Source organism: Brassica oleracea, chromosome C5, assembly GCF_000695525.1.
Source record: "Brassica oleracea var. oleracea cultivar TO1000 chromosome C5, BOL, whole genome shotgun sequence".
NCBI lineage: Eukaryota > Viridiplantae > Streptophyta > Magnoliopsida > Brassicales > Brassicaceae > Brassica > Brassica oleracea.
The window spans coordinates 34,158,313-34,179,624 of NC_027752.1; the positions used below are offsets into that span (position 1 = coordinate 34,158,313).

General features: G+C 35.1%; 2 protein-coding genes across 2 annotated transcripts; one reads left to right on the forward strand and one right to left on the reverse strand.

Moving 5' to 3' along the window:
• The first annotated feature begins 11,425 nt into the window (after window positions 1-11,425).
• LOC106296057 lies at window positions 11,426-12,051 on the forward strand. Its single transcript, XM_013732107.1, has 2 exons — window positions 11,426-11,547; window positions 11,629-12,051. The coding sequence occupies exons 1-2, from the start codon at window positions 11,475-11,477 to the stop codon at window positions 11,994-11,996; spliced, it is 441 nt and encodes a 146-aa protein (XP_013587561.1). The 5' UTR covers window positions 11,426-11,474; the 3' UTR covers window positions 11,997-12,051.
• LOC106296056 (U-box domain-containing protein 4-like) lies at window positions 11,893-13,638 on the reverse strand. Its single transcript, XM_013732106.1, has 2 exons — window positions 12,134-13,638; window positions 11,893-11,976 (listed from the first exon to the last, which is right to left on the reverse strand). The coding sequence occupies exon 1, from the start codon at window positions 13,539-13,541 to the stop codon at window positions 12,147-12,149; it is 1,395 nt and encodes a 464-aa protein (XP_013587560.1). The 5' UTR covers window positions 13,542-13,638; the 3' UTR covers window positions 11,893-11,976; window positions 12,134-12,146.
• Window positions 13,639-21,312: the final 7,674 nt, after the last annotated feature.

Below are 21,312 nucleotides of genomic sequence, written 5' to 3' on the forward strand. Positions count from 1 at the left end.
CCGTGGCACATGTCACTCCGTGGCACATGTACATACAGAGAACGGCTTGGCCGAATCATTCATAAAACGAATTCAGCTGATAGCTAGACTATTGGTTATGAGGTCTAAGCTTACGGCCAGAGCTTGGGGATACGCGGTCTTGCACGCGGCCGAACTGATTCGTATCAGACCGTCTAGTGAACATAAATATTCCCCATCACAATTGTTTACGGGTCATGATCCAGAAATATCACATCTTAAGACATTTGGTTGTGCCGTCTATGTACCAATTGCTTCGCCACAGAGAACAAAGATGGGACCTCAAAGGAGGATGGGGATATATGTTGGATATGATTCCCCCACGATTATAAAATACCTTGAGCCAACTGCGGGTGATTTATATAAGGCCAGGTATGCGGATTGTCACTTTGATGAATCCGAACATCCAACATTAGGGGGAGATTGCAAATCAAACATCCTTATCCCTCAGACTCAGGAATGTGATTTAGAAGTCCAAAAGATTATACATTTACAAAAACTAGCTAATCAATTGTCAGATTCCTTTGCTGATCCGAAAAGAGTGACTAAGTCATATATACCAGCAGCTAATGCACCAATCAAAATTGATGTTCAAGAGGGACACAATCAAGTTGGTACAGATTCTAGAAAACATTTGAAACGTGGTAGACCAATAGGTTCCAAAGATAAGAACCCTCGGAAAAATAAGAAAGGTGCAGAGAATGAAACCGAGGTTGTTGAAACCCTAAACACGACCGCAGCCGTTCCTAAATCTCAGGACTTAACCGCGATCGATCCCAAAACCCTAATAGCGATCGCGGCCGATCATGCATGCTTAGATGCGGCCGGCCCTGATGTATCTAATACTGATTCTTGGGACGCCAAGATTCAAGGTACTGAAGGTCTTGATAATAATGAGATCTCAATAAACTATGTCTTGTCTGGGATACAATGGAACATAAAGAATGTCGACATTGATGATATATTTGCATACAAGGTAGCACTTGAACTTATGGATTTGAATGAGGATCATGATTTGAATGAGGGCATTGATGTCTTTGGACCAATAGTCCGGACACCATATGATGTTAAACCAGTCGGTTATAAGTGGGTCTTTGTGAGGAAAAGAAATGAACACGGCAAGGTCGTGAGATATAAAGCACGGCTTGTTGCACAAGGATTCTCACAGAGACCAGGAATCGATTATGAGGAGACATACTCCCCTGTGGTGGATGCTACTACTTTTAGATTCCTAATAAGTCTGGCTATAAGAGAGAAATTAGACTTGGGGAGTAATACGTGTTTTACTCTTTTTCTTTCACCTTGGTTTTGTCCCACTGGGTTTTCCTGGTAAGGTTTTAATGAGGCAACATCTAAAGCATATTACAATCCCTGTATGGTTATGGCATCCAAGGGGGAGTGTTATAAATCATATTGTGGATGTCCATAACCGGCCCGATTCATAACTGGTCTAATGCTAGAGAGAGAGAGACTCGGCCATGAGGAGAGAGAGAGAGAGAGAGAGAGAATCAGCATCTTGTCTTTTCATTATTAGATTATGATTTGTATTCTTTCCATATTTGTATTTCCTTAATTTAGTCTTTCCATTATTCTATGACGGTGTAATTCCCTATATATAAAGGGTTCTTTATGTTTATGAATAATATAGAAACATAGATTCTATTCTCTAGTTTCACAACAAAAGTTCAAATCTTTTTACAATTCTCAAGATTTTTTTTTTTATAATACTGATTTATTATGACATTACATTTATCAAAAATATTACATAGACGATTCGACAACCGACAATACTACATACCTTATAAAGATCTACGTCTAACTGCATCATCTGAACCGTCTTATGAAGATCCATTCCTGACCAGATTTACTTGCACCATGTTGAAGATTCCTTGTAAACCTTTATTATGTAGTCTGTATTAATAAATCTCTCTCTCTAGGACTTGAAACCTGGATTTCATATAATATGTAAAAAATTGCATAATCTGGGATTTGAACTCCAAACCTGGATGTAGAAGCTTTTAAACTTTAACCAGTAGGCTACTTCTACGAGAAAAAGTTTAGAACTTTATCATACTCGCACGAGTACCTCAGAAACCGAAATGACGTTATTAAGCATAGATTCATGTACCATATTATATAGTTCTGAAAAGGAGAAAAAAAAGAAATTAGATAATCAGATGGAGGGAAATGAGTAAACTTTATGAAACTATGCAAAATGGATTTACATCAAGATTACAAATTGTTTTTTTTTTCCTAGCTTTTCCATTGATCTAGACTGATCAAACTAACCATCTATTCATCGCTAATAGCATCTTCAACCCATAACACTATTATAGTGTCAAAACCACACTATTTTAATGTAATTTCAGTACTAAAAAAAATTATTCTCCAACCATAACACAAAATTTCACACTAAAAGCTATTTTATAATATTATATGTATTTATAGTTTTATTTGTCATTTATTTAACTGTCTATTTTATTAATAAATTAAGTGAATAGTGTTTTAGTGGGGTGAATATGAATAGTGTTTTAGTAGGGTGAATAGTATCGCACCAAATTTGGTGTGAAATTATAGTGTTGCACTAAAATAGTGTGATTTTTAGTGTTAGTTTAGAAAAAGTTTTAGTGTTAAAATCACACTAAAATAGTGTTTTGAAGTTGGGTTAAAAATTGCCTTAACCGAAGTCATCATCGTCAAACGCTGTGATCACTGACCATTATACATCCTCCTTTTCACATCTTTCGTATATTGAGGTGGGCTTTACACCCCATCAATATCTAACAACTTCATGACATAACAGTAGCTCCAATAATCTTTGGAATAAGGCATAGCTGAGTGAGATTCTAATCCAATGGGAATGTTCTTCTTTGAAAGAATTGTTCCACTTCCAATGTTACCCTAGGGCCCACAATATCTCAATACCTCTTGAAGAAAGAACAGACCTGTCTGATCCAGACGCACTTGAACCCTTGACCAAGAAACTCGCATCTTGCATTCCCTTTATTCATAGCTTGAGTGATTCTCGGCAGAGATTTGAAATGCTCCACTGGATTAGAAGATTTGAACAGGTCTTGGAAATAAGAAGCCACGATATCACCCATTGAAGTTGGGATCTATGAAAAGTCCATTTGAATCTTTCAGCTTTTTCAATCTGTTAGGATTTAAATCTTTGCTTAGTGCTTTAAACTTAGATTGAAATCAGTATCAAAAGCTCTTTCTCTTTATTCACTATCAATGAATATCCTTACAAGAACTAATTAGAAATCACAGCTTGGTTAAAACTAATACACAAGACTCGAACTTATGAATTAGTATCTCTCTTGATTTCTCTCTCACTCATTAAAGAAACTCAAGAGATTCAACATGGCCGAGTCTCACCCATTATCTAGCCCCATGGTCGTGAGGTCCCTCGGCTAGGACACTGATCTGTTCCGTCCTAAGATGGACGATAAAGATGTCCTTGGTCCCGAAGTGCCATATCTCAGTGCCATAGGAGCTTTGATGTATCTGGCTAGTCACACACGACAAGATAAATGTTTTGCCATGAATCTATTGTCTAGATTTAGCTCTTGTCCAATCCAAAGGCACTGAGACGGGATTAAACATATTCTTCGTTACCTGCAAGGAACGAAAGACTTGGGTTTATTTTATACTAACCAAAACAAAGAAGGTTTAGTTGATTTTGCTGATGAATCACTGCTCCTCGTCTTCTGTTCGGCATATCTACACGCCGACTCAAGATTTCAATCTCCTTCCTCTGCAATTTGAAAAAACTATTTGATCCGGTAACACATTCGCCGAGTTGCATCGCCATGAGTATCCTATGCTCATCTTACTTGCTTTCGATGCCTCACGAAAACTAAGCCAAAACAGATATTCTTTCTTATATCATCAATGAATCATATCGTCGACGACTCATGTAGCTCGTATGCCGCTACTCCGTCTTCAATTTTTTCTCGCCTTTGATACCAGAGATCATTTCAACTACCCAAACTCCACCTCATTTCCGCAAACTCTGACCCTGCCTCTAAATGTTCTTCACTGTGAGAAGTGGTCATTCTAAAAGAAGCTCGCGATTTCTTTTTCTTTTACTGGTAATTAATAAAGTTCTCGTTTTGAATGTTTCAGGTGGTGGATCCATGGCTCAACCTTTCTCTGATGATTTGAGTTTGCTTGAAGACCTCTTACCTATTATTCCCTTTGAGATCATATAGACTTAATCTCCTTTTGACTTTGACAGTGAGATTTCTTTCATGTGTTTCCCGTGATCCGTTTCTTCCGTTTGTTCAAAATTCGTCCTCCGCTTCATTTACTCCGTTTTAGCTATTTAAGACACGTTTTTGATGTCCTGTGATCTGTTTCTTCTTTGGCCAACCTCGGTACTCGTCTCCCCTTCAGCCTTTCTTGTTGTTTTAGACAGTTCTCTCAGGTGACCCTTTGGAGGCTCCTCCGTCACTCCGACGAACCCATGAACCCGTTTCCATTCAACTTCTTGTTAAATTTAATCACTTCTCTTTACCTGTTTAAGTTGATGCTTGTGATGTTAAACTCATCTGGTGATCGTGTTTTGCTTACTTTCCGATTGAGATACTCATCTCCCTTCAGCTCTCCTCGGTTATTGCTCTCCACCCTAGTATCTGGTTAAGACGTTCTCTCCTTATGCTTATACTTCCACCAAGAGCTACTCCTCGTCTCCCTTCATTATCACTTCTTGTTTCCTTTTGACTTGTTTAAGACGTTTTCTCTCTGGTGTTCCTCATCCGTTGCTTCAGAGCCTTTGAGTGACTTTTCTTGTGTTTCAGCGGCTCCACCTTGAACTAAAACCTCTCTTCTCTCAGCTAAAGTTTTGGACTCCACCTTGAGTTTTCCATTATCAAAATATAAACCCGAAACTGACTCGTTTCTTCTCTGTCTCTGCGAGCTTGAGACAGCTTTGATAATGGCGTTACCTGGAGAATCTTCCTTCTTAGTCGAAAACGCAGCAAACCTGAAGCTCCTCTCCAGGTACTGCTTTACTTTGTGAATCCTCTTGATTATTGGTATGGATCTTAGATAGTGTTGCATCTCCTTTAACTCTCTCTCCAAATATACCATCCTCCAATATTTTTGAAACTTTTCCCTAAGTTTCATTCCCAAGTTCCATATCCACGTTCTCCTCAGCCTCCTTTAAACACTTTTTATCCTTGCTTTCCGATTCTTCTTTCATATTAAGCTTTTCAGGTGCAGCCAAAACGTGCTAAGAGATCACCATCCTTATGCCTTGCTTCTTTTGCAAACAAAAAAATCATCCCTTGAAGATTCAGTTGTCTGAGATTCTTCACTGCTCGCCTTAGACTCAATTTCTTCTGTTTTTTTCAGTCAAGAAAGAGTCTTCACCTTGAGCTGATGAATCTTTTGTTTGAAAACCGAATAGAGTAGGTCCCTGAATCAGACTTGTAGAAAACATCACCTTCTTTGACTTCTTCTTTCTGATTACTTTCTTCACTCTACGCATGTTCTTCTTACTCTTAGCAATTGTGCCTTGTAGATAATAAACTCTATCGTGATATTTTCATGTTATCACCTTCTTGTTATCTTTGTAGAAGTGCACCTTGAAATTGCTCCCTTTATACTTGCAACCTGATTTTTCCAACATCCCATAAGAAATTAAATTTCTACTCACCTCCGGTAGGTATCTAACACCCGTGAGTATCACTTCAGAGCCATCTGAATTTTGAATCTTTATTTTTCCAATTCCTTTGTTGTCACATTGAGTGTTATTAGCCATTAACACTGAACCACCATTGAACTCCTTAAAGTCAAACATAACCTCTTTGTTTGATGTACTATGATAAGAACATCCAGAATCCATGATCAATTCTTCCATAGTGTCTTGCACACCACCTGTTAACACTAGCGGTTGCTTCGGTTCCATCGCAATGTTTACAGATTTTCCATGTCTCCTCTCAGGACATTCTCTTTTCCAATGTCCTTCTTCTCCACAGATAAAACAACCTGTTTTGTTTTTATCAACCTTTTACTTGACTTAGATCTGCCCTTGCGTAAGTTTTTCCTCTATAACCCTTTTTCTCTGATTTGCCCCTTGATTCCACGTACAAACCCTCTGTGTCAGACCTTGATTTATTCAGCAATCCCTTTTCCTTTAACTCAACTTCTTTAGAGTATGCTGAATTAATCACGTCATTCATTGTAAGAGTTTCTTTTGTTGTACCGTACTTGAGTGTGTCAACTAGTGAATCAAATTGCTAGGGCAAGCTAGATAGAACTTGAATAGTCTGGTCTTCATCACTGATGTTGATGTTAAGACTTGCAAGATCTGAAACTAGCTTAAGAAAAGTATCTAGGTTTTATTCAATGCTCTTGTGATCATCCATCTTGAAGCTCGCAAATCTCTGCATCATGTAGATCCTATTAGAAAGTGTCTTCGTTTGGTAATCTCTTTCCAAAGCCTTCCAAACTCCTAGTGTAGTTGTTTCCTTCATCACCTTACGCAGAACCAAATTTCCTAGGCTCATGCATATTAGATTCTTTGCCTTTTTATCCTTCAGTGGATCTACTTTGGCTTCCGGAAGTTCTTCGTCTTTCTCATTGCCTATTTCAGAAGGCAGTGACTGAAACTTCCTGAATCGTAGAATCTAACCCTAGAAGCTTTAACTGCATTAGCATCTTATACTTCCATAACCCAAAATCACTTTTTCCATCAAACCTATCAACCTCGAACTTTCCCGATATTGATTCCATATCTCCTCCTAGCACTCGCAACCAAACCTTGCGTTCTGATACCACTTGTTAGGATTTAAACCTTTGCTTAGTGCTTTAATTTAAGCTAGATTGAAATCAGTATCAAAAGCTCTTTCTCTTTATTCACTATCAATGAATATCCTTACAAGAATTAATTAGAAATCACAGGTTGGTTAAAACTAATACACAAGACTCTAACTTATGAATTAGTAATTCTCTTGATCTCTCTCTCACTCTTTAGCTCTAGGTCTATATGCTTCTCTTTTTGATGATTCTAAAGCCACGACATCACCTCCTTTATATATAACATGATCACCGACTTTACTCCTCCTATTCCATATTATATATTTTGTAGAGTCTTTGACCGACAACAACAGGAACAGAAACTAACGTCTTTTCTTATTTTGATTTGTGCAGGATTCTTGTTGGGCTGGAGTGGACGAAGACAAAATTGAGAATTGGGGCTATTATTCTACACAATCTGTTTTTGTATCTATTAGTTTTGACAGAGGCATGGTAGAACTTTGTGTTCATGTCTCCTCTAACATTACACTTTTCTCTCTCCAAAAATGATTGTCATCATTCATGGTTTCAAACAAACGATTTTGTTATCTATTCATTTTTGTATTAATTTATAAATATTTAAAATATAATTACATTGAAGTTAAAACAACTTTTAAAACTACCTTCTATGTTGATTATCCATTGTAACATATTCAACCAACTCTTTGATTTGTATTGTAATATAGTCTTTCTTTTTTTTAGCAAAGGTATATAGCAAACAATTTATATTAACAAACAGTAAGGCACATTTATTCCAAAATACCAATCTATCCGTTAACCTATAAAACATTTATTAATTCATATTAAATTTTATAAAGGAAGATTTAGCTGAATATACCTAAAAGGAACTCAAATTAGAAAAAAATTTAGAGGGTGTTATTGGTTTATATATTTTAATGGATTTCAAAATAGAAATGAAATCTAGTGTTATTGTTTCTGTGATTTTAGAATCTATATTCAAATTCATTGTTATTGGTTCTATGATTTTAAATTAGATTTTAAAATGAGGTGTTATTCAATAATAATGATTTGTTTAAAGATTTGATTTAAAAATGGATTTGAATGGATTTATGAGTGATTTTAAGTTAAAAATACTAAGGAGCAAATATTGACTTGAGTGTTGATATTTCGATAGATTTATATTATTGATGTTCTTAGTATCTTTTTTTCCCCAAGTCATATGTGTTGAACATGTTCCTCTAACAATTATAAACAAGCACTATTTAACAAATATATGAGATGCTTGCTACGTGAGTTAAAAAATATATATATATGTTAAAACGAAAAACACATAAAAGAAAAGATTTGACATAAACACGTTTTGACTTAAAACAACTATGTTCAATATACATTTCTTTTTCTTTTTTTTGCTTGATCCCGTTTGAAAGTTTTCTATTTAAAATTTTTCCAATTATCCAATTTGTACAATTTAATATTTTCCACTTTCTATTGTATGTGTCCATTATAATTTATATATAATCTCTATTACATATTAAGAAAAATTACACAAGTACAAACACTTAAAACTCCAAACCAAAAGCATGGTAAAACACATTCTGTAGTTTAAAAAAATATATATATATATATTTTGTTACAAATCTGAACTTATTGAAAATCCATTTGACTGATTTATAATAATCCACTTATTTTGATTTTAAAATCTGTATATTTGATTCTGAAATTTGTTTGTTTGATTTTAAAATCAATGGATTTATCAAAATTTCTAAATCCAAAATGTATTTCTAAATTTACTAAACTACTAGAACCGAATTTGAAATCACTCATGATTTTAAACAAAATATTACCATTTATCTGAATCAGAGATTACAATTGATTGCAAGATCTCAACATCTCTGAAGTCTACAATTCGTTCTAAGTTTTAATACTAGTGTTAAATTAATTTATTAGTTGTTAACTTATTTGTTAGAAACTGCACTTATGAAATAACCTTGTTTGTTGAAGATACATAATTTGTTAGCTGTTATATGTTTTGTTAACTGGTACATTATTTGGTAGATGATTTTTTAATTGATATATTATCTAGTATATGCTCTCTTAGATAATACTTGATACAACAATACATCAAAACATGTAGTATGTTAAAATAGTAATACACATTGATACAATCTATTTTCTCTTAGAATCTAACTTTCTGTTTACTCTTTCTCAATTCTATTTCCTCCATTTTTTTTTATCTCTAACATTACCACAATTTTTCAAATTTTTGAATATTCTCCTTTACTCATTCATTGATATCAAATTACGTGTCACCTAACAAAACATATACCATATACTAAATCATGTATCAGATAACAAATTATTTAACAAACAACATATTTACTCACACCAAGTATCAATCCATTTGTCCGCAAAATAAACCAAGAATCAAAAAAAATTATAAGCTGGCAAACCATCTACCAAAACATTTATCAGCTAGACCAATCATGTATCAATTAATGACAAGTCTTTTGTAACATCATACCAATCATTTATCAATCTTTGGTATCAAAATATGTATCATTTAACAAAACATGTATCATGTACACAAATCGTGTATCAATTACTGACAAACCTTTTGTATCAGCTAACAAAACATGCAACATATATCAAATCATTTACTAGATAACAAACGATTTATAAACCGAATATATCAGATAACAAATCTTATACCAATTTCAAGTTTAGACAATCAAAGTGAAAAATAACATCAAACTTATAACAGAATCACGATAAATTAATATTCACTCATGACAGAAAAAAACACATTCAAGCAACAAATAAGAAGTAAAAGAAAGGAAGAAAATTTACCAACAGTAGAAACATAGTCGTGAACTTGAAATTCCTCTATTTTTCTTTTGATATTAAATCATAACCAGACCATCTTCTTGGACCTGAAATTTTTTACTTTAAAACATTCATAAGAAAAAGAATCATTTTTATGATTGGTAAAAAAAAACAATTTTTATGACTTATAAAAAATAATTGATTGTAAAATAGAGAGAATGAATTGAAGAAAAGAGAATTTGGAGAATAATGAGATTAGGAGAGGAAAGAGAGAGCTGGATGGAGTGTAGGATAAGAGAGGAGAGAGGTAGTAGGCTGACAACCCGTAGTGGAAGATTTCAGAGAGTCACAGTGAGAGCTATCGCATCTAGTTATAAAACTGCGATTTTAGAGGTAGGGGCATAAGAGGAAAGAAACAGTTGAGTTTAGTTGGAGGGGTAAGTGTTTAATTATGATGCTTCTTGTGGACATTGATGCCAATTTTCTTTTTTTATAAATGAACAATAAAATATTTTTTCTTATTAGAGCTTAATTTTTTTTTTGGGAATATTGCTTTGTAAACAACTAGAAAAGCTTGAAATATGACTATTCAAGAATGAAATGGAGTGTAGGATAAGAGAGGAGAGAGGTAGTAGGCTGACAAACCGTAGTGGAAGATTTCAGAGAGTCACAGTGAGACCTATCGCATCTAGCTATAAAACTGCGATTTTAGAGGTAGGGACATAAGAGGAAAGAAACAGTTGAGTTTAGTTGGAGGGGTAAGTGTTTAATTATGATGCTTCTTGTGGACATTGATGCCAATTTTCTTTTTTTATAAATGAACAATAAAATATTTTTTCTTATTAGAGCTTAATTTTTTTTGGGAATATTGCTTTGTAAACAACTAGAAAAGCTTGAAATATGACTATTCAAGAATGAATTTGTGTGAGTTTCGACCAGATTTGACGAAGGATGAAAAGTAAAAGTTAATGGGACTTCTTGCCCTACTTTTAAGAGGACTTGAATTCTGAAACCAACTTTCAATGTGCCACGGGCCAAATAAATACGAAAATCCATAAGCAAATCCACAACGATGCATCGAAACCTAAAACAACAATAGTTATTTTTCTGAAAGGACACGTGTCAAAAAATGAAATAGCCTCTGCTGAGGTGGATTTTTGATATTGTGATCACTGCATCAAAGATGAACATGTCAAACATGTCAAGAATTTAGAGAGATCTTAGCCTAACCATTTTCCATCCTTCTGTTTTTGTTATACAATTCTTCCTTGGTATTTTATATGGTACTTAAATGTGATATCTAGTTATTTTTCTGAAAGGACACGTGTCAAAAAAATAAAATAGCCTATGCTGAGGTGGATTTCTGATATTGTGATCACTGCATCAAAGATGAACATGTCAAACATGTCAAGAATTTAGAGAGATCTTAGCCTAACCATTTTCCATCTTTCTGTTTTTGTTATACAATTCTTCCTTAGTATTTTATATGGTACTTAAATGTGATATCTAGTTATTATCAGACCAACTAAAAGAGGAGAGATCTTTTCTATTCACAAGTATTATATGATGCATTTAAGTACAAAAGAAAAACATTATCTTGACTTTCTCTTATTTGAAGTAGTCTCACTTTGATCCATTAGCCCTTCGTGCTCAGCACAAAACAAGGTTTTTGAAGCAAGTACATTTGGCAAGTCCGGTGATAGTTTTCTTCGGTCCTCCACTTTGGCCAAAACAGAGCTTCCTCGTCAGGGGAAAATGAAGGTCTGACTGTTGCCAACAGCCTTATTGCATAATCCTTCGTTTTGTTCATAGCTCTTAACCTGTTTCTCCATTTTTGGTTTTATTGGAGCATTTTACAGAAGAAGATGTGTATAAAACTGTCAGCGAATTGTGACAGATGCAGGAGGAAAGCAATGGAAGTAGCAGTTAATGCGAAGGGTAAGATATTCCGGATTAAACAAATAGAACACACCAAGTGCTTTCTAATGAAAGGATGAAAACTGTGTACCTTGCTTGCAGGTGTAATCTCTGTAGCCATAGAAGGGGAATCCGGGGACGATCTTGTAGTGGTTGGTGATGGAATTGATGCTGCTTGTTTGGTTGATACCTTGAGGAAGAAAGCTTGCTATGCCATGTTAGAGACTCTTGAAGAAGTAAGCCCGGGTATTCTCCCTCCTGATGATGATCAGGTGGAGAATCCACAAGAAGAGGATGATGCAGACAATTCCAAGAACATCGAGGCTGATGATAACGGTACAGATCAAACTGTTCCACCTCATTGTTGCCTAGCTCAGTGCTCCACCAATTGCTATGAACAGCCACACTCTGATATATATGAAGTAGTCTATGATTCTTATGGTCCAACCACTGGATGCATTATCATGTAAAGGAAGATCAATGATGTAGAAACCCATCTTCATTCAAAGTCAATATCTTTTGGTACATGTGTGTGTATATACAAACATCTGAAGGAACCAAAAGTCACAAAAACTAAACAACACTATACATCAAAACAGGTTGAAACCTGGATCTGTTCGTTAGGGAAGATATGGATCTCGGGCAAGATGTTCGATTGTAACCCTTCGCATTGACCTAACCAAATGTTCATGAGAGGCTCTGATTCTAGCAAGTCTGCTCTGCATACTCCGAATCACGGGATGGCTTAGAGCCTCACGCACTCTACCATAATGCTCTCGGTCTTCTGAGAAATTAATCAGCGCCTCGGCCGCATTATCCCTAAGCTCTTCCGACTCATCCCCCAACCACTCAATCAGAATCGGTATCACACCAGACTCAGAAAAGACCTCACGGTCGTTCTCGTTGTAACACAGCTGAGAAATAGCTCCAGAGATCCTCTCCCTAAACTCAAGAGACCCATCTCTCACAAGCCCCACCAGCAAAGGAATCGCACCAGAGTCTCTAATAACAGACACAGAATGCCTATAACCCGCGAGATCCCACAACACATCAGAAGCAGCAAACTTGGATTCGTTATCTCCTTCTCTCAAGATCCTCACAAGCTGCTCCGCTATCAAAACAGCATTGCCCTCAGCTACAGCTAGTATACAGAACACATCCTCTGCAATATCTTTCCCCATCGGATCTCCTCCCGAGAGAAGCTCCACATACAAAGGAATGGAACCAGCTTCAGTAACAGGCCTAATGTACTCGGACTGAGCCGCTATGATCCCCAAGGCATTACCAGCTAAAAGCTTTCCCTTCTCATCTCCATCTCGAAACAGATCCACAAGAGCTGGAACCACTCCTGCTTCAACAAGCAACCTCCTACACCGTCTAGTAACACCGATCAATCCAATAGCGTGACAAGCTCTCTCTCTCGACGCAAAGTTGCCAACTTTAGCAGCCTCGACAAGAAACTTCAACCCTCCGTTATGAACAAGAACGCGTCTGCTCTCTCGTATCGTCGTCAGAGCAGTAAGAATCTCTAACAGGCACCATCTACTCGAATCATCTTCCCACGTGTTCAACTCACGTGTCACGATCTCTACACCGCCTAACCTAGCTAACCCGATTCGAATCGAAGATCCGAAGGTAACTAAACTCCACAAACACTTCACCCAGATCCTTCGGAGCACGATACCGTTATCATTGGCCGCCTCGAGTAAGAGCCCTAACAAGCTAGCGATCACGCCGCACCTCCCCATCGTCGCCGCGAACTCGCCGCCGAGACAGGCGATTCGTTTCAAGCAATGCGCGGCGGCGGCTTGGACGGAGCGATCGGGGTCATCGGAGACGCGGAGAAGACCGGCGAGGATCGGGATTGCGCGGGTTAGGATACTCTCCGGTGATTGATTAGCTAAAGCTGATAGCTTTATAACGGATCTTACGCGAATCGGAGCGGGAGAGGACGAGATCGCTTGTTCGAAGCGGTTGAACTCGGTTTCCCAATCTGGGTTTTGACCACTTTCCATTTCTGAAGAAACCAGAAGGACGAAAAGGCTTGGAAAGAAGACGAAGATGGAGGAGATTCACTCGCGTCTCCGCCTACAAGGAACTAACAGAAATGAAAGATCGGTTTACAGTGAATTGACCGGTCGAATTAAATTCGAATTGGTTCATATTGGGTTACTGGTTTGCGCGGTTTTATGATTAACCTAACCGACTCTATCTCTGTCTATGAAAAATGTAACAGGTTTTAGAAATGTAAATACTTTTGTTGATATATCTTGAATATGATATTACTGGCTATGACATAACGTATGTACCCGTTATAAAACTAGACTTCACATTCCCTGAAAAAACGATTTTTTTTTTGGTCATGCTCATAGCAAAATAACTAATTCATATAGTCTTTTACTAGATGTTCATCTGCATAAAACAGCTGTTATTATTTTTGTTGCCTTAATCATTAGAACTCCGGTTTTTTAAGACCACTCACCAAATTATTCTCTATCGACAAAGCAATTTTGACTTGTCTAATACTTGTTCCATGATTGGTAAAATTGTTTTGTACAAAAAAAATTGTTTGTACTTATATGTTTCGCCCACCAATAGAACCCACCACTACACCTTTTGAACGGTTTGATGTAATAAGATATATCCCTTCAAACAAAAAGCAAAGGTTCATCAACGGTTCAGGCTCTGAAAATACGATGAAAGTTGATGATATGATACTTCTTTTGAGAGATCTGATATACTCTAGTTCGTAGCAACAAGTCAAGACTGTCTACGGTTTAATAAATGCTTGTTTGGTTGATGCGGGTGTGTTTGGCCTCTACCTTTGCTGTCTGTTCCTGTGGGCTGGTGCTATGAAACCCTCCACAAACTGTTCTTATATGGGTCATTATTTTTAAGAGCGGGGAAGCCAAAATTACCGGGTTCCAGCTCTCGGTTAAACTTTGCTCATCCTTTTGCGACAAGCCGTGGTGTGGACTTGATCGAGGCTCTAGTATGCGGTTCTGGTTTTGTGTATGCCCCTGTTTTGGCTAACTAGAGTTTGTGTATAGTTTTATATTATGTTTCTCTGTTTCTTGTTATCGTTTGTAATCTGTCAAAAACTAAAATGGTAATAATATTTTGACACTTTTATCAAAAAAAAAAAAAACAAGTATGGACAAATATTTGATGAAAGATATTGTTGCTAAGTGCCAAGTGCTAACACAGAGATCAATAAATCTCTGAAAATATGACTTGAATCAATCTCTTGTTAAGACATAAGAGCAGTCACCCAGCCATTTGAAACTTACGAATTCAAATTTTATCCATCCAAACTCAATTCCTGTTACATGCAAAGAAAATACAAAGAAAAGTGGGCTTCAGCTGCAGGTATTAGTGATTCAAACAGTGATGATATGGGTGGAAAGTGGGCTTTCAGGCGCCAGTACAGAAGTTTCCTACAGCAAATACTTGGTCCTTCTTATTTCCCTCAGAAGATGAAGTATCTTGGCACAAGCAGGTGTGGTTTATTGGTCATATTCCAAAACATGCTTTCTTCACTTGGGTTAACGTCAGGCAAAGATTGGTTACTAGGGATAGAATGCGACAGTGATGTCTTGAGGTTCTTGCAGACTGCATTCTTTGCTCTACGTGTAATGAGAGCCGACAACACTTGTTTTTCGAGTGCCCTTTCAGTTCAACAGTTTGGCTCCACTTCCTGAATCGAGTAAACTTCTACCCTCCTCCCTCATTTGATGCGACTCTGAGATGGTTGGATAAACCCTCCTCGAACCGCCACATTGTTCTAACCTCAGATTTATCTATCAAGCAACAATGTACTCTATTTGGAAGGATTGTTGAAGCGATTCCGCCATTTCTCGTCCTCCTGAAGCGATAATAGCGGACATCAAAGATACTTTGCGACTCCGGTTAGATCCTATCTCCAGAGCATCTTCTTCAATCTCCATTTTCGCGAATTCTCCCTTCCCTCTCTTTGCTCGGCACTTGGCTATCTCTTTTCTAGCTTGTTTGATTTCCAGACTTTAAGCTTTTTAGTCCTTTTTTAGATATTTAAATGAGCCTTGTCGGTTCGGTTTTTCTTGGCCTATGGCCTTGTAACGATTTTAGTTTTCTGAATGAAATAAAATAGTACTTAAAAAAAAAAACAAAGAAAAGGAATTGCATACTGAATTTTATCTAAAATATCAACCAGATCCGATCCCAACTTTAACTCGTTAACCAGATTCGGGTATATTTTTGTTTTAATTTTCATATTTGTATTTTTTTTTATAATTATATTTGTGTTTTTCTTTATAATCATATCTGTGTATAAATCTTAATCAAAATCTATTTTATAAAATAATAATCATTTAAAAGTTGACGGCATACGCTTAATTCTTTGTAATCATATTGTCCGTATGCCTGTTTCTTTGTAATCATATTTGTCGGTTCTAGATCTTGGCCCGCATGTATAATGTTGGTTTGTATTTTTTTTCTTTTTAATGTAAATATGTAACATTTTTGTAATTTTATTCTTATATGTTAAAGAAATTTAATTTATCTGTTTGTGTATAATATTTTTTAAATTATTATTAAGAGGTTTTGACAATTGTATTGAATTTGTGATGTTACATAACTATACAATTGTGTCATGGTCATTTCATACATTAATGTTGTACTTTATTTTTAAATAATGATTAATTTAAAAAAATAAAAAGTTATAGTTAAAAATTGATATGTGTTTGGAATGTCAATATATATTGGAATATGTGTTTGGAATGTCAATATATATTAGCATAAATTTAATTAAAACAAAGTTGATTTTTCTAATGTTTTTGTTTCTTTGGTATCAGGATTTATAGTCAGTTACTATTAAGAAAAACAAAAAAAAAAATTATATATATATATATTGGCATAAATTTTTTTTTGGTAACTGGTGATATATTAATTGTTGTTTGTATGAATAACTGCATCAATATGTTTTTAATCAAACTCGTCATGGTGGTTAATGTGGCGGTTACCCGATTATTAGGCATGTGGCGGTTAGATTCATAAATTAAATTTAATTGCAATTATATTTAAAAGGTATGTTTTGTTGAAATAATAGTTGGATACAACCTTTTATCAATAAGTCATATTTTTAATTTAATAGTATTGATTATCAATATTTGATACTAATCGTGCCACTTCGTCAACAATTTGTTTTTGAATAAATTATTTTTTTATGAATGTTAAATTTATTCAATTCAAAAACTATTTTTACATCAGTGTGTCTTTATTTGAATTTTTCAAAATTATAAAAAAAATAAAAATCATATATATGAACCTTTCACACTTAAGCTCTTGTGCTGAACCAGAAACGTAGGCCTTTTTCATAGTGATAGTCTCCCAATAGCCTGATAGAACTCAAGTACTCAACCTATTGCGGACTGTTTTTTCAATAGTGCTGATGAGAGTTCCCTGCGTGGAGTGTGGCTCGCCGTGCCTCCTGCAATTTTGTTCCCGCCATAAACTATGATTAGTGAGTTGAAACAGGTATCTGATGACGAACAATGTGACATTGTCAACTGTGGTATCACTGATCAGTAGGACTAGAGTATCCCAGTCTTCTGTAGACTTTTCTTTCAGCACTTTCTTAGCTATGTTTGTCCAGATTGTCGCCGTAAAAGAACAGGTAAAAAATAGATGTTTTTGAATAAATTCTTCATGATATCTTTTTGAAATCAAAAGAATATTTTGGAAATTCATTTTTATATCCTACCAGATCTAAAATCCACTAAACTAATTAAAATTCCTAACCATTTTGTAACGCCCCGACCGTCCACGACTAATAGGTCATCCTAAGTCCGCTCATTTGGCCTGTGGGTCCTATCCCATCTGACGAGCAGTGCGTTAATTTTTTCAAAAAGTCTTGTTCAGTAATCATGCAATCACTACCCGACCTTTCCATGAGTTTTAGCCTCACTCGCACGGTATCGCGAATCACTTCTCGATAGATCATCCATTCTTCCCCTACTCCAGCTCAAGCATGCTTAATTCTGGAGTTCTAAACGGATGTATGACGGAAAAGATAAGTCAACTTAGGTGACATAGGTAGCCAGATCAATTTTTTTAAGCCGTTACATATATCACAACTCGGGATGTTACAATTCAATCATTCTCAAAGAACGCAATGTCCTCGTTTCGCCTCACGACAGGTCTCAAGATGCCTCCCGGGTAATAACCGAGATGACTAACCTAGCTTTGATACCACTTGTAACGCCCCGACCGTCCACGGCTAATGGGCTACCCACGTCCGCTCACTCGGCCCGTGGGCTCCATCCCATCTGAAGTGCGGTGCATTAATTTTTCCAAGGCTCGAAAGATTTGTTTACTGAACCTGCAATCACCATCCGATATTTCCCCGTGCTTTAGCCTCACTCGTACGGTATCGTGAATCTCTTCCCGATAGATCACCCATCCTTCCACTACTCCAGGTCAAACACGCTTAACTCTTGAGTTATAAACGGATGTGTGACGGAAAAAATAAGTCAACTTTGGTGATATAGATAGTCAAATCAATTTTTTTAAACCTTTTCATATATCACAACTCAGATGTTACACATTTACGCTCTCAGTTCTCTTAGGTAATAAGATATCTTAACTGAATGAATTTATATTTGCAGTTAGCGTCTCAGTAACAGATATGCCAATAAAATACTTATCACATTCATTAGCGTAGCTAATAGTTATGATTATTAAAAAAAAATCTGGATCTTGATCGTCTTTTTCATTTTGTTTCTTTTTTCATAAAAAAAGACTTTTACGTTCACTTGTAAACAATCTACATTCTAAAATTCGTCATGCTCTCTAAAGACTAAAGTAACATTAGTCTAGCTACATAATCACGATCTTAGTTGGAGAGAAAATGTATTTATTATACGAGCCTAGAGTTTAATATAGTATAGATTCTAAGCTGGACTAAGTGGTGATGCGTTCGATAGATGCTACGGTAGCATTGCTACCACATTATTCACTTTAATTGCATCGTCTTTCATCTTTAGAAATAAAACTAGTATATAGCCATGTCAAAAAAAAAATTCATGGATCTCGTCGCTTTATAATATTTATATATGAAAATACATCACATGCTGTATATTTAGAATATGAAATACTCATTGCATAGACTTTAGTATTTTGAAAAGTAAATCAAATAACTTTGTTCCACATTTTGTCTCTGCTATACTCTAAAAATGAAAGTATATAATCTAAAACATTAAGAAGTTATATAATCTTACAATATTAAAAAGGCTTAATGCTCAAAGAATAAACTGCCACATCAGATTAAAAAATCGACCAATCATGAAGAAGCTCTATTATGCATTGTCACTCATTTTGCAGTCGAAACAGAATGTTACGTTAACTCTCGTATGGGCTGATAATAATGAGAATTAGCTCATCACTAAAGAGTCCAACTCTCTATCCAATTTCAATTTCCATCACCGTAGTCCCCGACTCTTACAATTCACGGCGACGTTTTCAACTGCAATTAACCGTTTAATTACAACCCATTCGATGTCATTCAATTACGTTGTTTAATCCTACCTTCATGACTCACTCGCTCTCATTCTGATTTTTCTCTTCACCTCCTCAGAGTGCTTTCAGATGTGAAAGATGAAATATAAATATCAAAACTCTTCTGCTTACAAAATATAAATAGAAGTCGCATCGAAGAGGAAGATAGATATAAAGAAATTCGAGTTTTAGGTCTTTTAGTGTCAAATGTCTTCCTTCGTTACTTCTACTATGAAACCTCTCAATGGTAGTATAATGCCTCCCAATTTTCATTTGTTTCCATTCTTTGATTCCTTATTTCAATTAGGTTAAACCCTCGTGTCATTATGTTTATTTCCTTGAAAGGCTTTCAGATGATTATAAGACGACGAATATGCTCTTATATCTTTGAGATCCTCTTCACCTGCTCAAAAATCTCTTCCCCTACAGGTATGGATCTCTTTGAAAAAACTAAGCATGCTATTAGGATAAGACATGCACAATTAAGAGCTCTGTCTCAATAAGAGCTTTATTCAAAATCATCTCAATAAATTTACCATATTGAACTTAAATTGGATTTTTTTCCCAAAAATGAGAAATTTTCATACAAGAAGAACTTCGGGGTTTGGCTTGGTTAATCTTTTTGTCTTTTTCTGTGCTGAGAAAACATAGACCAGACAGCAAAGAGTAAGGACATATTGGCTTCTTGTGATGATGATGATGATGTGTAGGTTTGTCATTGCCATGATGAGCACGACAAAGAGATCTAATAACCACAATTCTTTAAACTCTGATTAGTCTTAAAATTAGGCTAAATTTTTTTCACTGCGAGAAAAAGAAACCACAAGAAACGAGAAGGGGAACAAAGGAAGTATAGTAATAGAGAAGCTAGATTCATGAGTAGAGCGTTAGTTCTTTTGTGTTTTGTTGTCTGACTTGGGTTGCCTAAATCATCTTTAGTGACAACCTGAATATTTTGCGTTGTACGTACCTGCAAGAGTAGCAGGGAAAAAGATTCAGGTATTCATTTCATGTATACAAACAATGTTTTAATAAAAAAAAAGGTTTTAATCAAATACGAGGAAACACAGAAATGGTTAATTTAATTACATTGGAAGTGCACAACATTTAACTACCTTGGAAGTGCACAACACAAAGGAAACACGTCGTTACATCTAAATGTAGTTCCCTTTGTTAAATCAGTGTCTCATGAAAGATTATATGTTCATATAAATAATTGTACTATACTCTTTTTGAGAGCAAATTGTAATATACTTTTAGAATAAGAAATAGAAATAACTTGAAGCCTTTTCAAAAAAGAAGAAAAGAAATAACCACTAAAAATAATCTTAGTGACATTAAGTGACATGTTTTGTTGGATGATTTGCAAAAGAAAATTACATCCAAAAACTGTTTAGAAAACCAAACAATAATAAAAAAATCTGCACGTAGAAGGTAGTTAAAGTAATTTTCAAGAGGTTTTGGTTTAAATAATAATAATAAAACTATTATACAATATATTGTAGGTAAAGTGTTAAAATAATTTTTGATGTAATACTATTGCCAATAATGTAATCTACAGTATGTTTCTATCAATATTTCCTTTTTACATTCCCATAATTTATTTTTCGTTTTATAATTTTATTTATAAAATACATAACATATGTATTATACATTCAAATACATAATGAGAAATTGCAACAAGTACCACTTTCATAGTTACAGTTTTCATGTCTACACTAATCACTTTTACCCTCACTTTAAATGAAGCGTAAAATACACTTATACCCCTAGGGTTAACTAATCTAGACTTAGGGTTTAGAGTTGAGGGGGGGGGTAGGTTTTTTGGAATATGAAATTTAGGATTCTAATAAAAATATAAATAAATACTTAAAAATTTTTAAAAAAATATTAAAAAAATAGTTTCAAAACATAATTTTCGATTTTCAAAATGAAAATTTGAAAAAAAATTCAAAAAAAAAAATTTCTAAAATAAAATTCAAAAAAAAAACAAATTATAAAAAAGTTTGAATTTGAGAAAGTATAATTCCAAAACATAAATTTTTATTTTTATTTTTTTAATTTAAATAATGATTTATTATATGTATAGAGAACAAGGGTATAAGAGTCTTTTGCCAGTTAATGAAGAACGTATTTTTGAAAATGTCATTTTATTGGTGGTAAAGATGAAAAGTGGTAACTTGGAAGTGGTAAACATGAAAATTTTCCCATACATAATTGGCAGTTTAAAATAAAAATACATTCATATATAAT